This window comes from Carassius auratus, chromosome 14 (assembly GCF_003368295.1).
Source record: "Carassius auratus strain Wakin chromosome 14, ASM336829v1, whole genome shotgun sequence".
Classification (NCBI taxonomy): domain Eukaryota; kingdom Metazoa; phylum Chordata; class Actinopteri; order Cypriniformes; family Cyprinidae; genus Carassius; species Carassius auratus.
In genome coordinates this window covers 17,966,294-17,993,872 of record NC_039256.1, presented here as the reverse complement: position 1 = coordinate 17,993,872, position 27,579 = coordinate 17,966,294, and the positions used below count along the sequence as shown (strand labels likewise).

Genomic DNA, 27,579 nt, shown 5'->3' with positions numbered 1-27,579 from the left:
AAACTATATGCAAACATAAAATGCATCATCTTAAGCAATTTAAATAAAAAAAATATATTGCACTCGGTTGTATCTATACTAGAGGGTTTTTTTTCTTCAAAATTTAAAGGAAAATTATGAGACTTAAGTGGAGTGTAAAGGTGCGTAAGGTTAATCCAAGTAAAAGGTCACATGATAGTTACAATCAAAGCATCTTGAATGGAGACTAGTGATCATTTGGCCTTCTAAAACCAATACAAAATTAAAAACAATTATCATTATATGTGCACTGCATTTACTCAGACATAAATTAAGAAAGAATGATTGTGCACTAAAACCTGAAGACTAACAACTAACTAAAAAGTGGTAAAAAAAAAGTTAACAGTTAAAAAGAAAGAAAAAGGAAAAAACATCTTAGGCATGTTATAAAAAGTCAGTTAAAACACCAAAGGTTTGGCCGAGTGTATGAGGTCTAGACCACAGGCACTTGACTGACCTGAAGAGTGTTGAGATGGCCGAGACTGTCCCGAGCGGACTGCAGCAGCATTCCCTTCAGCGCCTCCAGATAGAGCCCCTGCCCAGAGCTCAGGTACAGCCACACGAGTCGACTGAGCTTCACCGTCAGACAGTGCCCGTGTAAACTCACTGTTCAAACAAAACACACATCAAGGCTATGAAGGTGACCATCAGAAAACAAACAAATCTTAACTTATTCATTTATTCTTTTAAATTGACAATTCAAATTAATATATAGACAGCAAGGTGACCGATATACACAATACAGTTTAAAAGGGTAAAATATTTACACAATTGCAAAAAAAAAAAAAAAAAAAAAAAAATTATATATATATATATATATATATATATATATATATATATATATATATAAAAATCATAAAACATTTTAAAATCTAAAGTCTAAAATTGTAAAATAATTTACACATGCAGTAAAAATATTTTTACTGTATTAAAGTTAGCATTTTTATTTTCATACTACCGCACGTAAATCGTTAATGAAATTAAAATAAAATGCAAGCAGTATTTTCCCCCATGCTATGGTATTTCTATATTATTCATTTTATTAAATGTTTGGATTTTTTTTTTTTTTTTTTTTGGTATGGTCCTTAAATTTAGTCTTAATTGTTTATGTTTTATTTATATTTATTTATATATATATTATAATTAAGAAAAAAAAGTGGTTATTTCATTTTTATATATTAACAATCTAAATTATAATTTAATTTAACAATTGGGTCATTGAAAAAAATTGTGCAAGTCATTTCTTTTCATTACATTACATTAGTCGATCACAAATTAGCAATTATTAAAACAGCCATCTACATGAAACTTGTAAGAAAATTTGATATGAGAGATCCTTTAATAAAAGTGCCATGGACACTGTGTGGTCCTGACTTCTCTTAGAGGACTGGATTAACACCAACAAAGACAAAAATCTGCTGAATAAAAAAAAAAACTTGACAAGTTGCATTTAATAAGACAGCATCAGCTAAAAACAAGATGTTAATGAGAGGATCTAATAAGAGCAGAAATACACTAAACGCAGCAAAAGACTAGACCTGAGGGTCTCAGAAGACTGCAAAGCATTGCAAAGCTTACAAATTGAATATGGAGGATTAATCACAATATAAACCACTGAGGAACTGGATTACGTACAGTTGTTCTGCAGTCATTAGATCGATTCAGGCTCTTTCACATGTTACCTGAACCCACCTTTAGAGAGCTTGGTGTCAAACTCCAGCAGTGTGTAGAGCGATTCAGGCAGCAACTGTCTCGTCGAGCTGCTCTCCTCCAGGTAAATACAATCCCGGATCAGCCTCTTTCTATACAAGAAACCTTGCACATGATCCAGGTATACCGAATTACCAGACACCAGATACAGCCTTTAAAAAAAAAAAAAAAAAAAAACATATGCATGAACTGGTAAGCCATTATCAAAGCAGCTACACAAGGCAAGGCAAGTCTAATATTTGTCCTTTTCATTAGCTTGGGAAATAAGACAACCTTTATTAATAGGCCACCATGAGAATTAAAAACCAAAAACAATGTAATCGCTTTTGTGGGGAAAGTAATTTTTCCAAGCACTTCTGAAAAATGAAGCATTCATCTTCACAGCCTCTTGAGATTTGCTCCTGTATAATGACTGTTACAGCTTCAAACAAAACACCCAGGAAGAAAAAACACTTAAGAAACTCAATTTGTGTGCAGCTAACTTGCAAACACACACTCAGACACACAGCTCCTCTATTGTGGATTGTAGCTAAACTTAAAACCAGCCAAGCAGGACTTATGGTTTGAACGCTAATGACCAATTAGACAACGAAATCAGATAGCAGGGAAGAGCTCCACTACATAACTACAAACATGTTACTCGCACAAAAAAAAACTCGAATTAAGACTAATAATAGTAAAAAATTATAATTATATATTTATAATTATATAATTATAATTATAATTTTTTTTTCTAAAAATACAATTTACAGTGCCATTGCATGAAAAAAATTAATTAATAAAACAAAAAAAACTTGATTTTAAAGTGCCATAGCATGAATATGTTTAATTGTCCAGTATAAGAATCATAAAAAAAAAAAAAAAAAAAAAAACATTTCTTCAACTGAGCACTTTCCCACTTCAGTCACTCACATATCTGCTTATGTAAGATGATCTTAATGTCAAGGAACATCCCACTTCACTTTCACTCTACTGTTTTCTGATGCTGTGGGATCAGGCAGACTTTAGAGTGGAGTTCAGTGCATGCTCTTTGAGATCAGTCGCTACACAGTAAATTTGACAGAGTAAAATTTACTCAAATTGAAGAAAATTGTACTCTATGCCAGATAACATTTGGTCCCTCTCTAAAAAGAGTAAAAGTTACTCTTTTGATAGAGTTGTTTTTCCAGAGTTAATATTGCTCAATTTAGTGTTCATATTTTACTCTTTCATGTTATATTTGACTCTATTTAGTGTTATTTCAAATTAACTCTTGTACTATTTTACTCAGTTCAGTGCTACATGAAATTGACTCTTGCTACTTTTTAACTCTGTTCAGAGGAACTACAAATTTACTCTACCACAATTTACTTCCCCTCCGGAGTTGTTTATCATCAGTTATGTGTGAACTACAAAGAAAAAGTAACTCTATCCAGAGTTACTCCTCTGAATTACACCATTCATATTTTACCCTCAAAAAGCCTTAAAATTAATTACTTGCTTTTCAGTTTTAAAATAAAACAAAAAACAACAAACAATATACTCATGTCTCAATTTTATTTTTTCAAGCTCCTCCTCTTCAAACAACATTACACTGAAACATAATTCACTTGTCATTTTGAATGTGTCATCATGTTGTAATTGTGAAAAAATAAAAATAAAAAAAATACTAAAATAAAAAGTAATGATAACAATGGATGAGATGAAAAAGAATTACATGAAACTATATGGTACAATAAACAAATCAGAATCACAACCATAAGACATCAGAAATGTCAAACAACTTGTGGTGCAAAATATCCTTAATCTCCAAAACATAAGGTGCTTCTGTGGTATGTGCAACTTTGTAAGCATGGATATGTTCATCTAAACACATTGTTTTCAGTGCAGTTGTTATTAAAAGGATGTGCTCATTTTTAATAACAATATTGTGGATTACATAAAACACAGGCATGTCATTTTGAACTTGAACACAAACTGCCAACCCTGATCGATAAGTGTTTCCACAGCGCTTGACCCACTTCACATTTAGGACCTTAGTCCACACAGGCACATTAAGTTTTCCAGCTATCTCAGCACCAACTTCCATTTCATTCAATGGGACCATTTTCCCGGGACCAAATTTCATGGCATTAGGATCAAATGTTTGAAAAGCTCATCAACACAGGCCAATGAATTAGAAGCCTTACAGGGTAGAGCATGTTGGTCAATCACAATAAACCAAGAATGGATCCTACTTTTGTTCGGCCCAACAGCGAGTAGATACGGCTGGAGTCTTTCTCCAATACTGTCCAAGTGCCCTTGGATACTGTTACCGGTCTGTGAAAGAATGAAAACACATTAGTGCCAATGTGACTTAACAGTAAGGGACCCCCTTTACACTTTACGTTTAGATTGTTAAAATAGGGCCCTTAAAGTAAATATCCAGCATTCATAAAGACACAGTGACGTCTTCCACCAAAGTTTCTGTATTACACACTTTCGGGAGATCATTACTAAATATGTGCTAAGTAGAAAAGAATACCACAAGAACAATAATTTGGAGGACAAGTGATCTTTTAGAGAAGTAAGCAAGTCTGAGAAATAAGCAAGTTCAAGTTCACACAGTGACAAAACATTGTAAAACAGTGTAATTTGATCTGTTAAATCAGTAGCTTCACCTTGATGAATTTCACAAGACGATCACATGCTTGTTTGGCTGAGATCTTTCCCGGTCTCTTGCGGCCTTGACTTGAGGGTGGCAAAAGGTGAACCAGCATCAGAATGGAAGACATGTCGCTGTCCCACCCTAGAAACACAGAAGACAAATTAAACATTTTTTAGTATTTAGGCAGAAGGGGTTGAGCATAACCTCCAAATCACTTTCAATTGACTTGTTGAGGTGCTGGTATAAATAAATTAACCACTCCAGTATTTTAGTTAATACTGCACACAGATTCAGTATTAAGAGCACATTCATGGCCTAGTCTCGATGAATACAGATGTGTGGATGAATTTAGGTTAAACCTCCAAATATATTGAACATACAGCTAAACTTTACCTACAAAATATCAAAGATGCTTTTGTTATTCAGACTCCCATATTAAAACCATTTCAAACTATAAATATGCATCTGCAAATCCTATGTAATGGATATAGTTGTCTCTGCAATTTAAAGTGTAGATCTGAGTAAAGCTATGCTTGTCATGAATGTGTAACTTCCTCTTAAATAATTTAAAGTGTGCCACAATGTAGATACGGTACCTTCTTCAACTTCAGTGGCTTCAGCATTTTGGATGAGGTCTTGGAGCTCACTAGTCTGTGTGAGGCCACGGCTCTGTGCAATAACCTTTGGTTTTATGTTGGTAGACCACTTCTCCAACAACTTTGCAGAGGTCGCATCACCAAACAAAAGTCCAAAATCTTGATTAATCTGCCAAAGATAATTAAAGTAGGTACCATAGAAGGAACTGACTTTGTTTACCTAACAAGTCTCTGTTACTGCAGAACAACAATAGCACTTGATTTCATATTTGTCTGTTTTCATATTTTAAGAATTTAAGTCTCACATACCAAGCCTGGTATATCCAGGAATCGTGAGAAAACTGATAGAATATCAGCAGACTTTTTAGGGTCATGCAGCAGCTTCTGGCGATAGGCCAGCGTTAACTTCATCTTTTCCTTTACCACTGCCTCATCAGCTGTATGCTTCATCAGGGCTATTGCTTCCTGACAATGACGGTCTTCAGTCAAATAGTCAAATAGCAGTCTTCTTTGTAGGATTGTCTGTCAGCAGTTGGCCCACCTGAAAGTGTTTAAAACAATATGAAAACCAAATTTGTTTAGTTCCTTATCTTTCCAAAGCAAAACACATTAATGCCAAAACTAGATAAATGACACAAAATAACATGTGAAACATGCATATATCCCAGAATGCCATCTGAATTTGCCCAATGTTGATGATTATGCAAAAAATTTTGCATTAAAAAAAGAACAGAGATGCTATGTAACATGAGACCTCATTCACAATGTGGCTTAATTACAGATGCATAAAAGCATTGACTTAACATAAAATCTCACACCTGTTTGTGGTTGCCGTGGACGCTTCATCCGTCCCTCTGATGCTTCTTTCTGCAGAGTTTTAATTCTCCACGCCAAATATCCACTTCCATCTTCTGCATTGTAATAATGCTCCTATTACCAGAACAATAAACAGACCAAGTAGTTATACATTACCAGATTAAGGCAATAAATGCCATATCAATTATAATGCAGATATTCTTTATTCTGCAATATACATAATGTCTCCTCCTCCGGTACAACAAAAATATTGAGAGACTACTACTACTTACATATCCAAGCTTGCTCCTGGGGTCAGCCAAGCATGGGAAGAGGGAAATGATTCCTTTCGCATATTCTTCCTTCAAACGTCGGGAAGGGCTTGTTCTACACACACACACACACACACAAACACACACAAACCAAAGCAATTATAATTATAACACATAACATCATAAACAACAATTTACAAACTACTATATGAACAACTTACCCATGTTCATTTGTTAAATGTGCTACCAAAATTTTCACCATGTAACGTCTTCGGGTATCGGACAGACCTTTGGTGCGGGTATATTCGTTTATAATCTTTTCACCTCCAGGGCTGGTCTTTAGAATCTCTTCAATCATCTGGAGGGGGAATGATGCGATATTGTTCAGGGATTATAAATGAACAACTGACAAGTGTACATAGCTCCAAATATTTTTATTTTTTAAGTCATTCTATATAGATGTAATTCAGAGGCAAGATTGGAGATCCTTACCTTGGCAAGACGATGTTCCTCAGCTAGATTTTTTTCAGGAGGGCTTGTAATCAACATTGCAGTGTCATCAGACTCTGATGTACCTTCATCTCCTAATGAGCTTGAGCTTAAAGAATCTTCAATATAAACCATATCAAAGGTCTGATTGTCTGTTCATGCTACTGTGGCAGCATACTACACAGCTATTAAGAATTAATCCAATAGCCATATTAGCTTATGCAAATCAGTGAATTGGTGAATATTACTGAATGTCAAACAATTTACCATCAATGTTTGCTGTGCCTGGGATGACAATTTCTAATACACCAAGATCTGGTCGTGTCAGCAGATATACGAATGCTTCCTCATCAACTTCTGTCTTCGAGTCATCAAAGACTTTCACATCCATTGTAGGAAGATCAAATTTATTGGCAACTAAAGGAAGACACACCAATGGAAAATTGACACAGAAGCCAGCAATGCCAAAGGAACTACAACAGTTATTTTTTAACCCCATAATATACATTCATACACTTAATATATTACCTAAAAAATAATAATAAATTTAGACTGAAAGGTATTTATGATATTAACAATGTTAAAGTTTATCTCTTACCACATTCCAAAAATGATTGAAATGTAAAAGGTTTTGAAGAAAAAATATATCTCTTGCTGTCTTTGAACTTCACTCTGATAACATTGTTGGTCTGCATCCTGAAAGAACCAAAAAGACAAAGTTAAACAAGGCGATAACACTCACAGTCAGAGGAAGAAAAGAACATTCATTAGTGCACTACACAACATGTATTTTTTATATGTAATAACTGTCCAATAGTTCTGTTAAGGCAAGGTGCTCAATATATCTTTATTCGGATGGTAATTGTTTCTCATGAGAAATAAATCTGCATGCACTTCAGTGATGAATCTCATGCATTCGTGGTGATTTATTCACAGAGGAGGAGTGAGTTTTATGATCCTACAAACCAGGGAACGCGCTGCTCAAGTGTAATAATGTAATAGGCCATTCTTTGAATTTTTAATAAGTAAGATTTGATTTAATAAGAAATTAATATCCTATTTGTTGCGTCATTATTTACATCTGTTAAAAACAAAGAAGATACATATAATTGACATTTCTTTTTAACTCAAAATGATGTATGTCATTTAAAAAAAATTGAATTTGTGAACTTATTTACATACGAAAAACAAAGTTGCTTGGTTTACATTTTTAATGTGTAAGGCTATATTATGTTAAAATTTAAAGCCCATTTCTAATGTTTACCCGTTTATTTCCCTCTTTCTCCTTTCAACTGATTAATATTCTGCTTGTAAATACTTCCCAGGATTTCTGTAATAAAAGTGTACATATTACAAATGCATGCAAATACAGTGAAGCAACAGTTGTGTTCCGCAGTGGTCAAAAGGGATTCAAACAGTGAATTATGAAATGAAACACCAAGATTCTAGATTTAGACGGTAATAAAATCACCAAATATTCCATGTAAATAATGAAAACATCTTACATTCCTATCAGAAACAATTATCGTACAAAGAGGGGTAAGTTAATGCACATAAAAATGGCCTCAGGCAATAACGGTTAACATTAACTCTATACCGAGTCAAGTACATGTGGTGCACGACTCCAGATGCTTGTCACAAAAGATTAGCGGACGAACATTTGATCAACAGATATCGTAAGATTTTTTTTACCTGTGTCAATTAACGTTAACGTTTGTAATCTAACAACATTATATGCTAGCTATTTGCTTTCAATATAACTTAGTTCTCAGTCAACAGGAGAAAGCGATCTTTAATCACTCTCTATAAAAAACTGCCAAAATGATCTAACGTTAAGCTAAAAACAGAGGCGAATATTATAAAAATGAATACGACTTTGAAACTTTACTTACTTTACAATCCAGCAGAAACACACGTTATCTTCTCAAATCGAAGCAGCAGTGGTCAATGGCAGTGACTGTAATGGCGGAACGAAACGAAACTTTGGGAAGAGAACAGTTAACGTTAGAGCAGAAACAAATTATTATACTGTGTTCGGCAGTGGACAAAAAGGAGTCAACGGCGAATTCTGAATTGTCACACCCCAAAATTCTGGATTCATACGGTCAAAGATGACAAAATATATTTAAAAAATCTGTAAATGCTGAAAATACCTACATCCCCACAGTAACCCTCCGAATCGGGATAATAATGCATATCAAAATAGCCTCCCAGCAATGCAAGTTAATTACGGCTAACGTTGACTTTTACTCTATACCGAGTCAAGTACATGTGGTGGCATGTGGCGCACATTTCGATCACTTGTCACAATACTTATGTGGACAAACATTTAACGTTAATAGGCTATAACGTACTTACTGATGTCAATTAATGTTAGTTATTTTTATATTAACTTAGCTGTTTGCATTAAAGATTACTTAGTCTAATTTATTTCTGACATGGCACAACTTAGTGCTCAAGCTAACATGAGAAAGCGATGTAATATGCAAAAAAAAAAAAGAATAATTGACGAAATGTCCTGAGCTAATAACGGGTGAATATTATGAAAAATATATGAATAACGTTACCAAGACTTTGAAACTATATTTACTTTACCATCCAGCAGAAAGCAAAGCAGCAGCGGTCGACGGCCGTGACTAATAAGATGGCGGATAAACGAAACTTTGGGAAGAGAACAGTTATGGGAGGAGTCACTGCAGTTACTCTGTGATTTTACTCCCACTCTACTGATAAATTTGACTCTGTACACTCAAAATAGAGCAAAAACAACTATTTTTGAGGAAAAAAAATGTAACTCTGGAAAAACTACTCAGCCATTTTTCCTGTGTATACACTTCAAAAGAGATCATCGACTGGCTGCAGATCTCAGGCCGTACGTTACTGCAGGTTATTTGTTTGAAGCTGCCAGCGGTGCTCGCATCTCCACCCAGTGCACTCTCCAGGCTTCAAAACCCAGTCTGAAATCCAACCACTGCTAAAGCTCAACGCTTTCACAGCTAGCTTTTAATGGAAACAACAGCAATCCCAGTAATAGAGCAACATTTTACAGCCTGAAAATAGTGATCATTGGGAAACGCTAAAAGCGAAGCTCCTATGTGTACTGTACCAGCAAATAAGAGTATCACTAATTTAACAGAATTGTGACAGAGCCTCATTTAAGAAAAATGTTGCATCAGTTCGGATTCATCAAATAAGCTTTAGAAAGCAGTTGCTTTGTGCACAATGAGCTGAAGACTATAATCGCCATCAATAAGCACGGCATATAATTAGGCTGCTTAAATTTAAGTTTGTTTTGTAAAATAGTTTATTTTAATATAAATAATATAAAGTTAGCATTTTTAAATACAATTAAGCTAAATACATTTTTTAATATAAATAAAAAGTTAAGAAAATTTTTTTTTTTTGTAATTTGAAGTAAATTAATTCAACTTTAGCTCAATATAGGATTATTTTTATGTATTTAAATACAAACTAAGTACATGTAGTATCAAGTAAAAAAATTTGCTAAAATAAAAAATACTATTAAATAAAAAAAATTTTTATGTTAAAATACTTCTTGCTAGATTTTATTTTATTAATCTAAAATAAATCTTAAATTAAGCCAACATTATTTTAGATTAAGAAAGAAAAAAAACTAGGTATTTTACATTTTAGCCTGTATTTAAATACATAATTCAATGTACGGCTCTTATTATTTTAGATAAAATATTAAGATTTTAACTTTTAAATGCCACATTTTTAAATGTTAATGCATAATGTCAGCATAAATGCAAGTTTTAAAAAAATGTAACATTCTTTGTATTTAAATATATAAATTAAATTAAGCTCACATGTAAAATAAATGTTTAATTATTTAATTCAAATAGTTATTCTGTATCCTTTGGGAGAATGAGAAAATGAGACAGACAGTAATTGAACAGACTCAAGCAGGACTTACAGACTTCTAGTAGGGGAGCGTCTCAATCATTTTCCAGTTGACATAATTTGCAGTCGTCTCCTCCAGTGTACAGACACGGGTCATCTGGACTTGGGCTACCTGCCAGAAGCGCTCGTGCTCTATGAGCATCTCCTGCATCTCACGTCTCAGCAGAAGATACACACCCTCCAGTGTGTCTTCATAAACCTGCCAGTGACACATCACTCCATCAGCAAGCAATATTCTACCTGACCTTGCTCCTGAAAAAGTGCATGCGTAAGGGAACAGGACCAAATTTGCATATTAAACAAACAAAATTAAAAAAAAATTCCCTTTAGCATTTCAAATAACTGAAAAAAATCCTGATATCCCAGTTGAAGTAAAACAATAAATGCTGATATCAAGCATGCAGGTTATGCAGAGCACGTACATGAAAACCATTAAACAAAACAGATTACATTAACTTTTGTTGAAAAATAAAAAGGACATTTAATGTCTTTTCTGTGTCCTTGGATGGTCACATGTGCTATAAAACCATATATAATGGTAGGAGAGTCTGTATGCTCAGACGTGCGATGTAATTGACTGGGACATGCACCGATACATCTATAATTCATTTAGGCAGCCATTAGATAGGAGCGTCTGCTCTCGCCGTGACCTGTGAAATCATTTTCCCTGGCTAATGAAATTCAGAAGATGAGCACTGCTGGAATATTTAAGATCACGTCCTCTCAGGGACTTATTTGGTTTTTTTAGATGGGGACAAGAGATATCAGTTGAAACAGAACAGGGAACAATCATGTGTGAAGAAAAGTTAGTCCCTGGAAAGACAGCGTGTTACATTTATTTTTCAAACATCACACCTGGGAGAGAAGACTTCATGTCAATGGAAAACAATTTTTTAAAATATTTTTCAGCATCCTGCATGTATTCCATAGACGTACGTTTCTTCGCTTCAGTCGGCCCCAGTCGCATCCCAGGATCCAGGCCACGAGAGACTTGCATGTGGAGAAGTAGTTTCCAACAGTCTGATTCCTGATGGAAAGGAACACATGGAGTCAGAACATGAGATGATACTCCAAGAGACTGGAACAGCAACATTTGATGTGCAGACGGTTTTCCTGCCAAAAGACTAGTACAGGCACAGTTCCTCAAGAGACAGCACCACACAAGACCGGCAAAGACATAAAACACAACCAAATACAGCAGGTTATGCTGGACTCTTCAAGGGTTTGCAGATCAAGCCAATTCTTCAACAGAGGCGGACCAATAATAGATTTAGCAAATGTCAGTAACAAAGGTGGGGGGGGGCAGCTTTACAAAAGCAAAAAAAAAAAGGAATAATATAAATAAACAAAACATGCTATTATAACAGCTAAATTAAGAATGACAAAATACAGGCTTTTAAAAATAAAACCGCTAAAATAACAAAAACACATTATAGCACTAATAATAATAATAATAATAATAATACACAATAATATTAAACATATTGGGCAAGGCAAGGCAAGTTTATTTATATAGCACATTTCGTACACAATGGTAATTCAAAGTGCTTTACATAAAAGAAAGTAAAATAATCAAAAAAAATAACAATAAACAGCTAAAAAAATAAAATAAACATCTAAAATAAAAATAAAATATGCTATTAATACAAATTATAATAAAGTAGCTAATTATATAACAGCATGCATTGTTTGTAATACAAAATGCATACAATATTGAAATGCCAGGTGAGGCTGAACTGAGGGTGAACTAGCAACTTTCACATCAAAGGTCCATCACATCAGTTTGAAGTGATTCACCAGTGCAATAAATTGGATTACTACATCTTTTTTCAAAAATCCCATTACTTTTGGAGGTGGAAAGGAAATGAATACAGTAAAAACATAAAAGGTCAACCAGACCAATGAAAGCACCCAGACATCCTCATGCCCTTTTTTTTTTTAAAGATGCCAATACAGTACAGGTGAAGTGAGCCAACCATAAACTTGTTTGCCATTTTTCTGAGTTTAAATGCAACGCAAAAATGCCAGAGAACAAATTGCATTTGACTGGATTCACTCCAGCACATACAGAGGGTTAAAGGTGATATATTGCATAATATATTATATTCTTTTGGTAATATTTAATCACAAGATTCACAACATTGTTTTTTATTTGGCAATTAAGCTTCCTAAAGACCAATCTAGCAAACAAATTTCACGAAATGGGATGCAGATCTCTCACCACTGTTTTGGTGCTGGCTGAGAACATGCTGGAAGACCAGAGACACTACCATGATGCTTCAATGCAAGATGATACAGCACTGTGAGCGTGATTTCACCAAGTACAACACGTTCCTGAACCAACATTCAAATCATCCAATCAGAATTGAGATAACTTTTCAGGAAATATCTGTTTTAGGCTTAAAATCAGGGTTAGGTGCTTCAACGCCCTTGGTAATCATTTATCATTTCCAAATGATTTAAGGAATAATTTATGGGTATGGGATGTGCGTCCTGAACGAGACTGGGGCGACGATGAACGCCTCGCACGGGTCTGTGAACGAATCAGGCATCTCGCTTTTAAATATGAATAATAAATTTTAATGTATGCATTTAGCAGACACTTATCCAAAGCGACTTACAGTGCATTCAGGCTAAAAAAATGTTTTTACCTAACCTGATTATCGGACAGAACATTCAACTGCATTGGAGACACATACAATGACGTTGTTGAAATTCTTAAAATGTATGAGATGTTTTTCTCTATAACTTGCTCAGCGTCATGCCCAACGAATAGCCTGGATGCATGATTCAACTAACGTGATTCACCTTTAGCACAATATTCACTATTCTATTCAACACCGCCTAGGTATGCATCATGCATAAAGAGCGAATTCAATAATTTAATAGGTTCTACTCACTGTGATAAATCAAAAATCTAATTTCCACGCAAATTACCTGGTAATGTGTGTGTGTGGTCCACAGAGAGTTACACAAACAAACTCGGAACAAGCTGCTTGTGCTGCCGAGCCTCAGCAACGACACCGGGTCCAAGTTCCTCAGGATATCCAGGAGATTAGGAGAACTTCATCACTTAATGCAAGAATCACGTTGTGTTGTCGCTGCTTTCCGAAGTAATATCTGCTGTATTCAGATGGGGCTCCAGCACACGCTCCCAGGTCGTGCTGAGGTCTGCCATACCTGTACCGGTGTCACCTCGCTGTTTCCAGCCACCTCTCAGGTGTTAAAGGTTAGGATGAAACCACCTGACAGAGGTTGGTAAATCTCTAGTTGCTCATGAATATAAATGAGGTTACGCCGACGTTGCATGGCAACATATCTGCTTAAACTAATTAACATTCACACGGCAAGCGTTTGATTCGACAAGCCAATCAGGTAGGCATTCTTGTAACATTACGTAATAAATATTCATAAGTTAAGCACTTCGTTTCCCAACAGCCATGACAAAATAATGCATGTATTATTTTCAGTGTTTCTAATGCTAATTTATTCTAAGCTCTGTCTTGAAAATATTAAATTTACTGCTTTAGAAGTTAATTTTTCTTTTGATGTTGCTGTTGTCCTGCACCTGCAGTTCTCCATGGGGTCAATATAATATTTGTCTTTTGTAGGGATTTTTTATGCTTTTATTAGCATCTTTTACTCAACCTCAAGTTGTTCTAAACATGTATGAGTTTCTTTCTTCTGTTGAGCACAACGGAAGATATCTTAAAGAATGTGAGCAAACAAACAGTTGATGGTATATGACTTCCATGGAAGTTAATGGCTACCGTCAACTCATTGGATACCATTTTTACAACTTATGTGTGTTCATATAGGTTTGGAACTACATGAGAGTGGGTATGATGACAGAATTTACATTTTTAGTTGAACTATCCTTTTAAATTGTAGTTTACACCATTACGTTATCAATGCTTTGCAATATCAAATACACTTTTCCCAGTATTGGCCATTCATGTTTTTTTGAGTTTAAGACAAATATACTTTATTTTAAGCAAGTCAGACACATTAAGAATTTCCAATATTTAAATGACAACTTAAGAATGAAAAAATTAAATAAAATAAAACTCAACAAAATTCAGATATCGGTTCAGAATAGCTTTACATGTATTGGATTGGATTTTATCCAAACAAGATGATAAACTGCTTTTAAAACAAAGACAAGTGCAGTAAAATAGTTTACAAGTTTACAATCAATTGCTATTACACAGACTTTTATATTTAATACAAATGCATGTTCCCTTGGCATAATTTAAACAAAATATGACAAATATAAAAAATGTATATGGTATAACAGTTAAAGAAAGGTGTAAAATCCCCCCCGTATTTCAGACTGACAAATTGAAATATTTATAATTTTTGAGCAGATATAATACAATATGCAATAATGACATGACGTCCAGTATTGATGACACTGTTTTTGAGTCATGATTTCTCATTGGCTAATGTAACCCACAGTAACATTACATGGCAAGGCACTGGCTCAAATCAGCATTGTAAAACTCAGAATGAAGTTTTGCAGAGATGTCGACAGATAGATCTCATTTAAAATGTACAATATTCATGAAATTGTAGTGAAACAGACCATGTCAAGCTTTCAAATACAGTGAACCATTTGTGCTCGTATAAGAAAATAAAACATTCACAATTGAGCACTTGGACAAAACAGTCAGCACGAATCCTTCTAAACACTTAATTTGCCGTTGGGAAAGAGGCAATGAGGTGAAATCATCTCTATACATGATGGATCTGATATCTCAGATATACAGAAGTCACTGCTACCTATTGACAGTTCGTGATCACAGTGTACTTGTTTGCTACGTGGTTAATTACATCATTCAGTGATCATTATCATTCGTTTTTCTACATACTGCTGGGCCCGGCAGTTGATGATTGGTTTTGAGAGACCACGCCCCCTTCAGGCTACTCTTACGCGAGGCTCCTCCTCTATTTCCTGACCCAGGCTCGTATAGGTCACTGAAGGCTCCAGGGGCCCCGCAGTGGGCGTGTCTGTGATAGCGTTTCCTGTGTTGCGGAACTGTTTATAAACGCGAGGATCTTGTGCCACGTAGGTAGAGGAGGATGAGTAGAAGACCAGTCCCAGGATGATGATGAAGAAGGACAGCAGGTAAAGCCCTGAAAACTGAAGATAGACAAACAACATAATGAACTAATGTGTCTGAATAATTTAAGGTTTAAAGTTTAGAGTTGAATTTTTTTCTAAGTAAAAACACTGATTTAAACTGTGAATTATTTAATACTTCTAAACAGAACACTTAGAATCATAATTTACTTTTCTTTTAAATAGACCACGCATTTAAAATGGCAAATCATGATTTATTAATTTAATCTAGAACACTGATTTAAAAATGTTAAACGATTTATTCATTTTTAAATAAAACACTAATTTAAAACCTCATTTATTAATTTATGAATTCTAAATAAAACACCAATTTAAAACTTCAAATCATCATTTAATACTAAAGAACACGGAGTTTAAACTGTAAATCATAATGTATTATCTCCAAAATCATAATTTACCACTTTAAATAAAGCAGTGACTTTTTAAATTGTGATTTATTCTAAATAGAACACTGTTTTGTAACTGAAAATCATAATGTATTAATAATCAATCAGATCAATCCAAATCTGCATGCTGTTATTTGTTCTATGGAACACGAAATAAAAAAAATAATAATAATTGACAGTCAGAGTCACAAGTGTCTGTAAGGAAAAGAGTTATAAAATATCAAGATACAGATTGGAACAAAACGGGGGCGAGTAAATAATAACAGAATATTCATATTTGATGCTCTTCTCCATACGGTCTAATGACAGCCATTGCAGACATTGTTTGCTTAAAAGAGAAACTATAAATATGTCACATTAGGGTCATATTTCTTTAATGACCATGAGGGAATCAGACATGCAGGCCCAACAGGAGAGATTCCACAGAGAATGAACTAATGAGCAAAAACAGCAGTTGTGTTCGAGATGGAGCGAAGCACGTCCAGTGAAATGATTCACTCTCAGACTACTGTTCAAGGCAGGAGGTCTGTGATTGTAATGATGATGGCAGTAATAATTTAATAAAGGTTTAAAATGTAAAATTTATGTTGCAAGACCAAAGGGCAAAGCATGTTCATTAATGTGATTGAATGTCATGGGAATGCTTATCTTAACTTTAAATGGTCATGGAAGAACACTTCAATTTCACAGAATGCTGTAATTTATCCCAAAGTCTTCCCAATCCCAAATTACATGACATGTTTAATATGGGAGATGGAAATCCACACTCATCAACTGAAAGGGAGCCAAATCTTAAAATCTAAATTGAACCATGCTTTTTCAGTCTTAGAAAGCTGCTGGACTTTTTTTTTTTTAAGAATAAACCTTTATAAACTTTAACAGCTATGGTATTTCTAAAGAAACAAGTGCCTAAATTATATCCTTGAATGCAATATAAAACAAATTGCACCATTGACAATAAATGCCATTTTTGAGCACTGCATTATATTTTGCTGTGCCTTATGGTCAAGCAGGGACTCAATACCCTTGTCAGCGCTTTGAAAATAGCAACAACAATCACCACTTTGAAAACTAAAATGTCAATGCTTCACTTTATTTCGCCGTCACTCAATCTCCAAATCACATCAATAGTTTTTCATCCGTTGGGTCTGAAGTGTGGATGAGCATCACACCGATCTGTTCAGGGAGTAGAGCTGTGCTATATAAAAAAGGCCTCTCAGTTTGATCGTGGTCCATTTTCGAGCCACGTTCTGCCCATCTATAATGACTGTGATTAACAAAGTGCTTCTAATTACATGCGGCCTTCAGCTCTGGCTTGAGTTAATAATGAAAGAAAGAAAGAAAGAATATATATATCACATGACATCTAAAAGCTCTAATACACTGTGAGACCATCTGCGCTTCCCGCCAGACTGTGGCGAGGTGACTCTAGTGTAAAAACTACATGCATACACACACTCATAAATATTTATTGGCACATACAGTATACTCTGTCCTGCAGTGATTGACATTAGGCTTTTGAAGTCTAGAGAAACTCCACAGAGAATTTTAAATAACCTTAGACACTTTCTCTCAGTTTGCAGCCCTCTGCTGCCTTTTCCTCCACAAGCATCACAGCAGAATAAATATTTCCCATAAATCAATAAAGGCACACTACGTCCTGGTGAGGCTTTGTGCATATCCACAGTTGCTTTTCATAAAATCAAGTATGTATAAATCTGTCAGCATGTGCTTGGTTAGATAAATGAATAAATTAAAGACGAGAGGTTTAGGACGGCCTGATGCCATTGGAAAACCTTTGCAGGTTAGTTTATGATACTACAGCAATACTTAAAAAACCCACAAGGACTTACTTTTCCTCTGAAGATATTGTATCTCTTTCCTCTAATAACTATGCAATGATCTGAAGAACCTATGTAACTTCAAGAACTTTTTAAAATGCCATATAAACAACTTGAGAACTGAAAACAGCAAAATGGTTTATGATAACGAAAGAGTATTTATATTATCAATTAGAACAAGAAACCACACCCTTTTTTTGCATGTTTATATCACAATTGCAAATGTATTACGAGTCACTGTTATTAAATATATGTTGCAACTTTTTTTCGTGTAATTTGAATATTTTCTGAGAATTGTAAAAAAATATTATTATTATTATTATTATTATTATTATTATACAATTATTATTTCTTAGAAATGCAACTTTGACTCAAATTTGCAACATTAAATCTGATAATTGTCTTTTTTTTTTCAAAAAATTGAATTGCATCTTTCTCACAATTTCAACTTCATTACTCTTAATTGTGATTAGATATCAAAACTACAACTTAATTTATTTTAATATTAACATACTCACAATTCAGACTTTTTCATACTTGCAACTTTATAACTCAAATTTGGAAAAAAAATAAAGCACACAATTGTCATTAGCTCAAGTGCATTTTGATTTAACAATTGCAACTCCTTTACTTGTAATTGTGATTAAATATAATAACTGCAACTTTATTTCTTGTCATGATTTCATATATTCATAATTGTGATTGTTTCCCACAACTGTTACTTTATTTTTCATAATTGTGACTTTAAACTCACAATAGACAATTTTCCCAACTGAAACTTTATTTCTCAAAATCGAGACTTTATATCTCACAATATGACTTTATATCTCAATATTACAGCATTATATCATACAATTATTAGTATTTCTCGCAAATGCAAATGTATTATTCATAATTCTGATTACATCTCACAACAGCATCTTTATTCCTTGAACGTGTTACTGCTTTTCCAAAATGAAAATAGCCGAGGAAGTTATCCCGCCTGTTCATTTCCAACTGAGGTTTTTTAAAAGTTAACACACCTGAGAGTCCAGACCAGACCACAGTAGAGAAATTAGGCACATGGTTCTGGCAAACATATGGAAGATCGAACCCAGCCTGAGTGGTTTCCATTACTGCAAAGGTAAAGGCAGCAAGAGTAATATCTGCTGGAGAGGAATATATTCTACTTACATCGCCAGTGTGCCGGGTTGCTCATTTAAATATATCAGATGGTGCTACATGCCAGCATGACTATGATAAAGCACCTGCTATTTCAAGCCAGGCACATTGTGCCCCCTTTTTCCTAAGCATTAGGAGAGAAAAGAGTTTTCAATAATGGTACAGTGATGTAATTACAACCTGTAAAAAAATATGCCATTCTTGCAATAAATCATACTGTAATATACAAGGTGTACTGAGTGTCATATTTCAAAATGAAAGTTATGAACCTAAGATGGATTTTACTGTCCCAGAGACAAACAGCCATGTGTTGAAGAAAGGTTTGCAAAGAATAAAACTTGTCTTTTGTTATTCAATCAATTTGTTTTCTTTTCATTTTACTTCCTTTCGGAACCTCAGCTAATGCACCTCAGTTTTTAAATGAACATTGCCAAAATTATCACTCAGTTTTTACTCAAAAACTGAGGTGCATAAGCTCAGATCAATGAGGCCTGGGACCAGTCAGTTGAAAGCAAGTGAAATGAAGGAAAACAAGTTGACTACATGTATGTTACTGGAAAAGCTACAGTATTATGATACCAGCTGCTGTCTGTAAATAACTACTGAAAAACAGTCTAGTTATTAGCAACACTGCATTTTGTTAGTTATTGTACTCCCTTAAACTATATCAGATCTTATTTTTGCTTTCTTATTGTTCTTTAATGTAACTTTTACTTGCTTATCTCAAAACATTTCCAAATTCAGTGAATATGTGACATTTTTTAATATTCTTAATATTTAATATTTTCATTTTAATGTTTTAAAAAATAATCAACAATTAGTGCAGCATCCATTTTCTGAAGTAGATTTTTAATATTACTTGTAATTTTATTGTTCAATTTTTTTTTGAATTTGTGCAATTTTATTTTTGTAATTTTATCAAACTGAATATTTGTGGCGTATAGTGGCACACAATCTAACTAATAAAAAGAAATTGCTACACTAAAAAATTATTTAAATTCAAAAATAATAAATAACAAAAACATTTAATTTAACTTTCATTAACATTTAATTAAAAAAAAAACATATTTTAAAACATCTTGATTAGAGAAAGGGAAAAAGAAAGAAACACTGGAATATTTCCGAATAAATTTCGTAAACAATACTGGTTTGAAACATTTTGATAGAGAAAGGGAAAAAGAAAGAAAAATTGCATATTGTCTGGAGATAAAGTGGCCATATCTGCTCAATCTATAGTGAAATGATCCATGTTAACCTATATAAAAAAAATTAATAAAAGGAATCGATTTTATTTATTCTTACTTAATGTTATTTAATGTAATTTTCACTTGCTTTTCTCAAACCATTTCCAAATTCAGAAAATCAGTGGCTCCTCGACTATAGAAATTAAACTCCAAATGCAACATGAAGCTGTACTAACCAAGCAAGCTGTGCAGCGTAGACCATCTTACAAAAGAAAAACAAGTCTTGACCCACTAATTACGCTGGAATGACCTAAAATGACCATAATAGGCAGAAAACGGACTGTTGTCAGCATGCACGCTTTTGTAGCCACATTTAAAAAATGTCATATTCATTGATTTCAACGAATAAAATTAGTCAGCTATTAACACCTGTCCTCAACAAAGAAGGCATGTTTACAGGAGCATTTAAAATCACACGCTGGCCTTGGTGTGTAATGGCTGAAACAGCGTCCCTCCCTGCTGCCGCTTCTCCTTGTGAAAAGAAACGGCACAGCCATTAATGCAGACAAAAAAGAGCTTCCAGTAAGAGCTCCAAGCCACGCTTTCAAATCAATGCTAACAGCCTTCGTCTGGAGCAGGCTACCTCTGAATAAATCAATAGTTTGATTAGTATTTCTCATTCATTACTAGACTTAATTATCAGCATAAAGGCTGTTAGTGTAAGACTACTGTACATGCTAATGAACAACATTGATTTCAGGCTGAATATGGAATGCAGTACCTACAATATACAAGTCAATCCTAGTACGCATTGCCTTCTGAACTTTTTTTGCAGTTTAGAAAATGTGTACGCTTGTGCAATTTAAGTATTTCTTTAAAAAAAATTGCAAGCCCACACTCAAATATTATTTATAAAATTAACAGAATACCTAATAAAATGTAGTTTAAAGTACATAAGGATGGCATTTTGTTCTGTCACCACCACATTTCCAGTAAAATTCTCACTAACCGCCTAAACAATTTCATCCGGATCCAACAGCTGCCAATAAGAAGATACATCCAACCTACATTTCCTCATGGAAAATGGTCCAAACAAGCCACAATGTGCAATTCAAAGCCTAACTGCAGTGAGAACATGCATCTGCCACACATCCATGGGCTACCAAGATTTCAGGAAATTGAGCAACCCGTCAAGATCAGAACTCTATCATTACAGCTCATTTTTTTCTGAATAGGCTCAGCTGAACTGAACGTTGAAGGCTATTCAAATTTCAAACACACTCTCGTCTACTTCTGTCTGACAAGCGGCAAATCACTGTGAAAAACATGCAAGCACATTCTAAATGGTCTTAGCCAAGAGCGGATATATGCCAGTATCTGTCCGTCGCAGATATGGATTCATATACAGTGGGATCCAGAAGTCCGAGACCACTAGAACAAAATGCTTCTATTTTGCACATTTAATACATTTTGGATTAAATGTTTATAATACTGTATATTTTATATACCTATAAAATAGAATTATAATAGAAATAATTTTAATTCATTATTATTAATGATAATAATACATTTTTATTTTTGCTTAAATGAGACAGCAGCACTCAAGTTGTATAAAAAATTTTTTTTGTCATTTTTAATATTTTGGGGGTGGTAATATGTCAACATAGTTTTTTTTTCAGTTTTAAATTTAATTATTTTAGTAAATCAAGTTAATCTAAATGAAAATGAGAAATCTTACTTAGCAACTATATTTAAAAAAATAAGTTAAATATTTTTCATACAATACATTATAATGTAATGTTTATTTTATTTAAATAATGCAATTATATATTTTTAATGGTTTTAGAATCAGTGAAATACTATTATAGTTTTTATTAATAGTTTAAAAAATTTATTATATATTTTCCATTTTCATTTTACAATTGTAATAATAATTTTGTTGTGTTTTTGTTTAGTTTTTTTTTTACGTCTACATGGTTTTTATTCATTTTTATTTCGGTTTTGAACCGTAGTTACCTTAGCAAATCAAGTTAAACTAAATTAAAATGAGAAATTTTCCTTAACAAATATATTAAATAAAATAAGTAATGTTTTATGTAATTTAACTTCTATTTTATTTCAAAAATACATTTTTAGATGTTTTTAATGGTTTTAGTTAACTATAATAACCTTTATTTAAGATGATCCAAAGAGTGTGAAAGCAAAAACATCTGAATGTCTGTACTGTACATTGCATGTCACAAATTAGCTTATTAGTGACCAACAAATAGTGCAGAATCTGAAATATTTCTCATACCTTTTATGTCCTTTCTTATTCATTTAATGACTTAACTGTAGTCTCAGACTTTTAGACTCCTCTAAACACACACAAGGACCTTGAGTTTGAGTCCTGAGGATGAGCAGAAACCAGGTTTCAGTAGACATAAGTCCAGACACAAAAATAAAGGAGATGAGACTGCAGGTGTAGACTGCCGACTAGCAATAACAACAATGTGCAGAGAATCTGAGAGACATCTGATCACATTACAAATGGCTCTGGCATTCAGCTCAGGGCTGGGGAGAGATTCATTTGGAGCATGTTTGCCGGCTTCCTTTCACACTGATGTAACCCCTAGCCCTTATGTGTACAGCACAATGACCAGAGAGAAAAGAAAATGCTCTTTATATCATACCAGATATAACCATCACATCGTAAAAACATCACATCACATAATAAAATCAGTATTACTTATAATGGTTTTGGCTGTCAACGTAATGCATTCATTTAGTTACCATTTGTAACTTGGCAAAGCATTTAAAAAAATAATAATAATTACACCAGCAAACTGAAATGCTTATAAAGAAATACCAGACGGAATATGAAAATTATAACAAGTTTATTAATCTGCCACCCTTAATATTACTTAATATGGGTGCTTTTTCCAGCATATATTGATAAAGCTAGATGAATGACAAATTTAATTAATCAGCATATCATTTAATTAATTTGATAAAGAAATGTAATGATTGACAGCTCTGCATAAGGCTAATTATAAAATAGTTAAGGCTCTCAAATCTAACTGAGCTATGTTTATAGCTGTGGTAAAAAGCTTATGTGCACATTTTAAACACTGGAGTGGGGAAAAAATTTCTACTAACTTCAATAAACAGTTTTTTTCTAATATTTGTTTTTTTCTACTAATACAATTGTATTCAAAGGTTGTGTACTTAGTTACCAAGAAAATAAAATAAGAGAGAAGAAGGGAAAAAATAGTGTCGTCTTAATAAAATAAAATAAAAACTCAATTATTTCTGTATGTTCCTGTATCTAGTGTATGTAAAATACCTAAATAAGCAAAACAAAACCTGATACTCATCTTGCTCATTACAATATTACAAAAATAAAATGTATTTCTGAAATATATTACTATTCTGTATCTATACATATTGCTGAAATTAAGTAAACACAATCTTCTTATGTTATATTTCTACATTATTATTATATTATTATTATATTATATTATATTATATTATATTATATTATATTATATTATATTATATTATATTATATTATATTATTATATTAATGCATGTCTACATGTCAATCAAACATTAACTGAAATTCATAATTATTTATGCATTTCAGAAAGAGACAGATGACAGCTGTGCTGAGCCTCTTCACACAAGGACATCCAAAACAATGCCAGAGATGCTTTAGATGTCATTACAGCTTTTGTTATCACTAAAAAACGCCGCTCTGCTCAGACCCAATCAGATTTTGTCGAGCCACTTCTAACTATTCCCAGCAAGCAGTAACCCGGAGCTTTCTGCCGAGGCTGGTTTCATATCCATCACTCTAATTGTATTTCATGAATCCTGAAGCTCAAAAACATGGTCCTAATACATTCACCTTACAAAAAAAAAAGTCAAGCAGTTTTATTCACCAGCAAAACATCCTCCGTACTTCCATACTTTACTTTAATAGCACCATGACCATTAAAACGAATCATTGTGATACTCCATATAATAATCAATTCAAAAGAAGCAGAATCTCTTTTTGTCCTCCAGACAGTGTAATCTGTACTAGACAGGAGAGGGAGTTTAAAACACTATGCTCATTGTACAGTATGACTAATGGCTTTAGTTGTAATGGTGGTGTTTAGAGATGAAGTCTCACATTGGGGCTGATGCCAATGTGCCTCTTAAATTCCCTGATAAATCATCTAGTGTGTTAGTGAAGAATCCATGCTCGTTCATTTAAAGGCGTTGTATTATTGCATTGTGGATCTGCTTCAATTCAATGCTGCTTTTTAAAGAGGTTCGTACTGAAGGATGGAACCCAAAGGAACCCAATGGCAAAATCACAAAGAAGCACTGCTGTGAACAGGGTTTGAAATTAACCTTTTCACTCAACAACCAATTTGGTAACTAACCTTTTAAGATACCAGCAATTCAAAACTTCTACAGTACAAGCTAAAACTAAAATATCAGAAGAAAACCAGATTATAAGACAAAAATCATGGCTTAAATGTAAAGTATATTTATTATTAAACATGAACTGAAATTTTTCCGTTTTCGACAGTCAATCGTTGCATAAAAAAAATACAATTAAATTAACTCTCATTGACTTTACATATGAAACAAATAGAACAATAAAATTAGTTTCAACGTTAATTTTAATTTTTTTCCAGAATATTAGAAAACATCTGAGTTAGAAAGTATTTGAGTTTTAAAGACAAGCACTTCATGTCCAGTGTGCGACCCTCTTTTCACTTGTTTTGCATATCTTCTGGTTGGAGAACATAATTTATTTTGGTAAGTTTTAATTAGATAATTGTTTGATTTTCAACTGCATTTGGAAAGTTGATAGGTGTTCATTTCAAACCCTGTCTGCAACCCAAAACACCACTGCATTATGGACACTTTTATTTTCCTATTCAATATATTGTCATTTTAAACACACACATCTGTTTTTGCTCATCCTACCATGGGAAATTTGGTCATGCAAAACCAATTTTTTTGGTGCAAGAAAGCTTATGTATATTATAAATATTCTAACCTTGTACTGGAACAGGAACAGGCCGCAGAAGAGGCTGTACAGGTCGGCTGTCAGCAGAGAGAGGTTCACCGCTGTGGCGCTGGTTCTTTTAATTACCACTGGCATGAAACTGTACAAGCCAAACATGCACGCACTGAATCCAATGTACAGCAGCCCTAAGAGGACATAAAGAGTTAAAACCACATCAGTCACTATGAAAAATAAAAGAAAAATTCTTTCTTTTTACAAAAATTTTTTTGCTCAACAACCTTAAACAACCCTTAAAATAGTTACAATATAAAAATAAATATAAAAGAATTCAAAAAATGTAAAGTTTATATTTAACTAAATCTATATTCATAGAATAGAAGAATAAAATAGTTTTTAATTTATTGTAATGTAATGATAACAACTATTAACTATTTAATAGAATGTCTTTTATATCACTCTGAAATCTCTTTCTTCTCACAATTACAACTTAAATCAATATTTCATATGAACTGCACTATCCATGTTGCATCTGGGTCTTGATCCGATTTATTTAGCAATAATCACTGTACATTATCTCTTACTTATAATGCTTAACTATTCATGGCTGTGGACTTAAAATGTATTATAACCATGGTTAAAATTTTACATGCTATTTAATGACGGTTAATGACGTTATATAGAGTACCTCTATATAATGCATTATAAGTACAGAGTTCATAGAAAACATTATAAACAACTTCTAATATATTACAGTACAGCATTATATTGAGGCTTCATGTTGTAAAGGCTACAGAGAAAGCCAGTGTGGAGTGTAGCGCAATATTCTTCTGTTAGCAGCATTCAGCTGTTTATGTCATAGAGGACAGAAAGTCAGCAGCTGTGATATTTTGCTCATAATTCATCCAGCACAATCATAATGGAATTGGATGGCACAAAAAAAATTAAATTATTCACTTGTGTTTTCTCAGGTCATTCATTTCAAAATGCGTTCGTAAAGGACACAACTTTTGTCCCAGCAGATGGAGATGCACCAGAAATGGAGACAGATAATGATAATTTGTTTTGAAATGAAAAAGCAGACAATACTAACAAAATCTGCTTCCCGTCTGGCATCCCACCAAGTCACCAATTTTGCTTTTGTAGGTAAATTACTTTTTTTTAAATGTTTTTTTTATGTTTTTTTTTTTCGGCTTGGGAAATATAAGGGGAAAATTCAGGATCTAAAAAATAAATAAATCATGAATTGTCCCATTACAAATATTAATACTGAATTAATACTGTAATGTTCAAAACAAGTATATTGAATATTTAGTTAGCCCTTTTATATTATCTGTACCATGGTATTCATTTACATTACATTGTACTACTAAAAACATGATATCACTATGATACCATTACGTATCACAGCACATTTTAAGAATCTTTTTGTTAATGACAGTGCAGCTATCAAAGAAAAACTATACAGGATGTTAGGATTATATCCTACTATATGTTTCAGAGCTCACTGCTGTTCACACGCAGTTTGTTCTCAGGCTATGAAGATTCGGAGCTGAGCAGAAGGTTTCATAACTTATTCAGATGCCTTGCTAACACTATTTGGCGATGTAGCACATCAGAGAATTATAAGTTGTCACCTGCTATTCAGGGGAAGCTCAGATCTATGTGTAGGCGAGGATTTAATGTGACTCTGCTAACAAGAAAAAGAAAAAAAAGATTGAAATAAACTCGTAAAAACCAAAATATAATTAACTGGAGGTGATAACAATATTTTTAGAACAATTTCAGTGTGGATCTGACAAAAACAATTAATTGTAAAATAAACTTTTATGTGTAAAAAAAAGTTGTGTGTAAAAGTGTTATGCTTGAAAACGCTTTAATTACCTTAAAATAAAAGCCATAGTTTACCCAAAAATGAGATTTTGCAGAAGATTTACTCACCCTTAGGCCATCAGATATGGAGAAATTTAGTTTTACATCGTTTGCTTACCAATGGACCCTCTGCAGTGAATGGGTGCCGTCAGAATAAGAGTCTAAACAGCTGATAAAAACATCATAATAATCCACAAGTAATCCACACAACTACTGTTGGTAAAACTGTGCGTTTATAATAAATTTATAATCAAGACATTTTTTACTTAATTCATAAGTCCGTAAATCATAATAACATCCCGTAGTCTTCTCACATCAAATCCACCAACATATTGTTTTCATATTTCTCTCCTGATTCAGACGAGACAACTGTTTCACTGGATAAAGCAATACTATAGATAGAGGACTGGTATTTTAGTTGGAATCAACAACTGAAGTTACAAAACATCTTAATAATGGATTTGTCTGTTACAAACATGCATCTTAATTGATGGACTGAAGTCATCAGCTGTTTGGACTCTCATTCTGACGGCACCCAATCACTGCAGAGGATCCAT

General features: G+C 33.4%; 3 protein-coding genes and 1 pseudogene across 3 annotated transcripts in view; 1 reads left to right on the top strand and 3 right to left on the bottom strand.

Annotated features, from left to right (window-relative positions):
* Nucleotides 1-27,579, top strand: part of LOC113113858 (RING finger protein 44) — a 1,123,463-nt gene that overhangs the window by 200,162 nt on the left and 895,722 nt on the right. The window lies entirely within an intron of this gene.
* On the bottom strand, nt 364-13,608 carry LOC113113311 (uncharacterized; annotated as a pseudogene).
* LOC113113862 (uncharacterized) lies at nt 3,248-9,230 on the bottom strand. Its single transcript, XM_026280384.1, has 12 exons — nt 9,102-9,230; nt 8,399-8,487; nt 7,105-7,202; nt 6,774-6,923; nt 6,510-6,625; nt 6,239-6,375; nt 6,039-6,132; nt 5,769-5,880; nt 5,260-5,491; nt 4,951-5,119; nt 4,368-4,495; nt 3,248-4,026 (listed from the first exon to the last, which is right to left on the bottom strand). The coding sequence occupies exons 3-9, from the start codon at nt 7,199-7,201 to the stop codon at nt 5,436-5,438; spliced, it is 762 nt and encodes a 253-aa protein (XP_026136169.1). The 5' UTR covers nt 7,202; nt 8,399-8,487; nt 9,102-9,230; the 3' UTR covers nt 3,248-4,026; nt 4,368-4,495; nt 4,951-5,119; nt 5,260-5,435.
* The window catches only part of LOC113113310 (solute carrier family 35 member F1-like), a 36,983-nt gene continuing 23,927 nt past the window's right edge, over nt 14,524-27,579 (bottom strand). The window contains exons 8-9 of the mRNA XM_026279432.1: nt 25,184-25,338; nt 14,524-15,573 (exon numbers count right to left, since the gene is read on the bottom strand). Of these exons, the coding sequence (XP_026135217.1) occupies nt 15,349-15,573; nt 25,184-25,338 (380 nt within the window). The 3' untranslated portion in view covers nt 14,524-15,348. The remainder of the gene's footprint in view (nt 15,574-25,183; nt 25,339-27,579) is intronic.

Excerpts from the sequence above, each read along its gene's own strand:
- LOC113113862 (XM_026280384.1), bottom strand. The coding sequence starts at position 7,201 with ATGCAGACCAACAATGTTATCAGAGTGAAGTTCAAAGACAGCAAGAGA. Across the intron at positions 6,924-7,104 it reads TCAATCATTTTTGGAATGTG|TTGCCAATAAATTTGATCTT; the intron begins GTAAGAGATAAA and ends GTCTTCCTTTAG. Across the intron at positions 6,626-6,773 it reads AGGCACAGCAAACATTGATG|ATTCTTTAAGCTCAAGCTCA; the intron begins GTAAATTGTTTG and ends TTTATATTGAAG.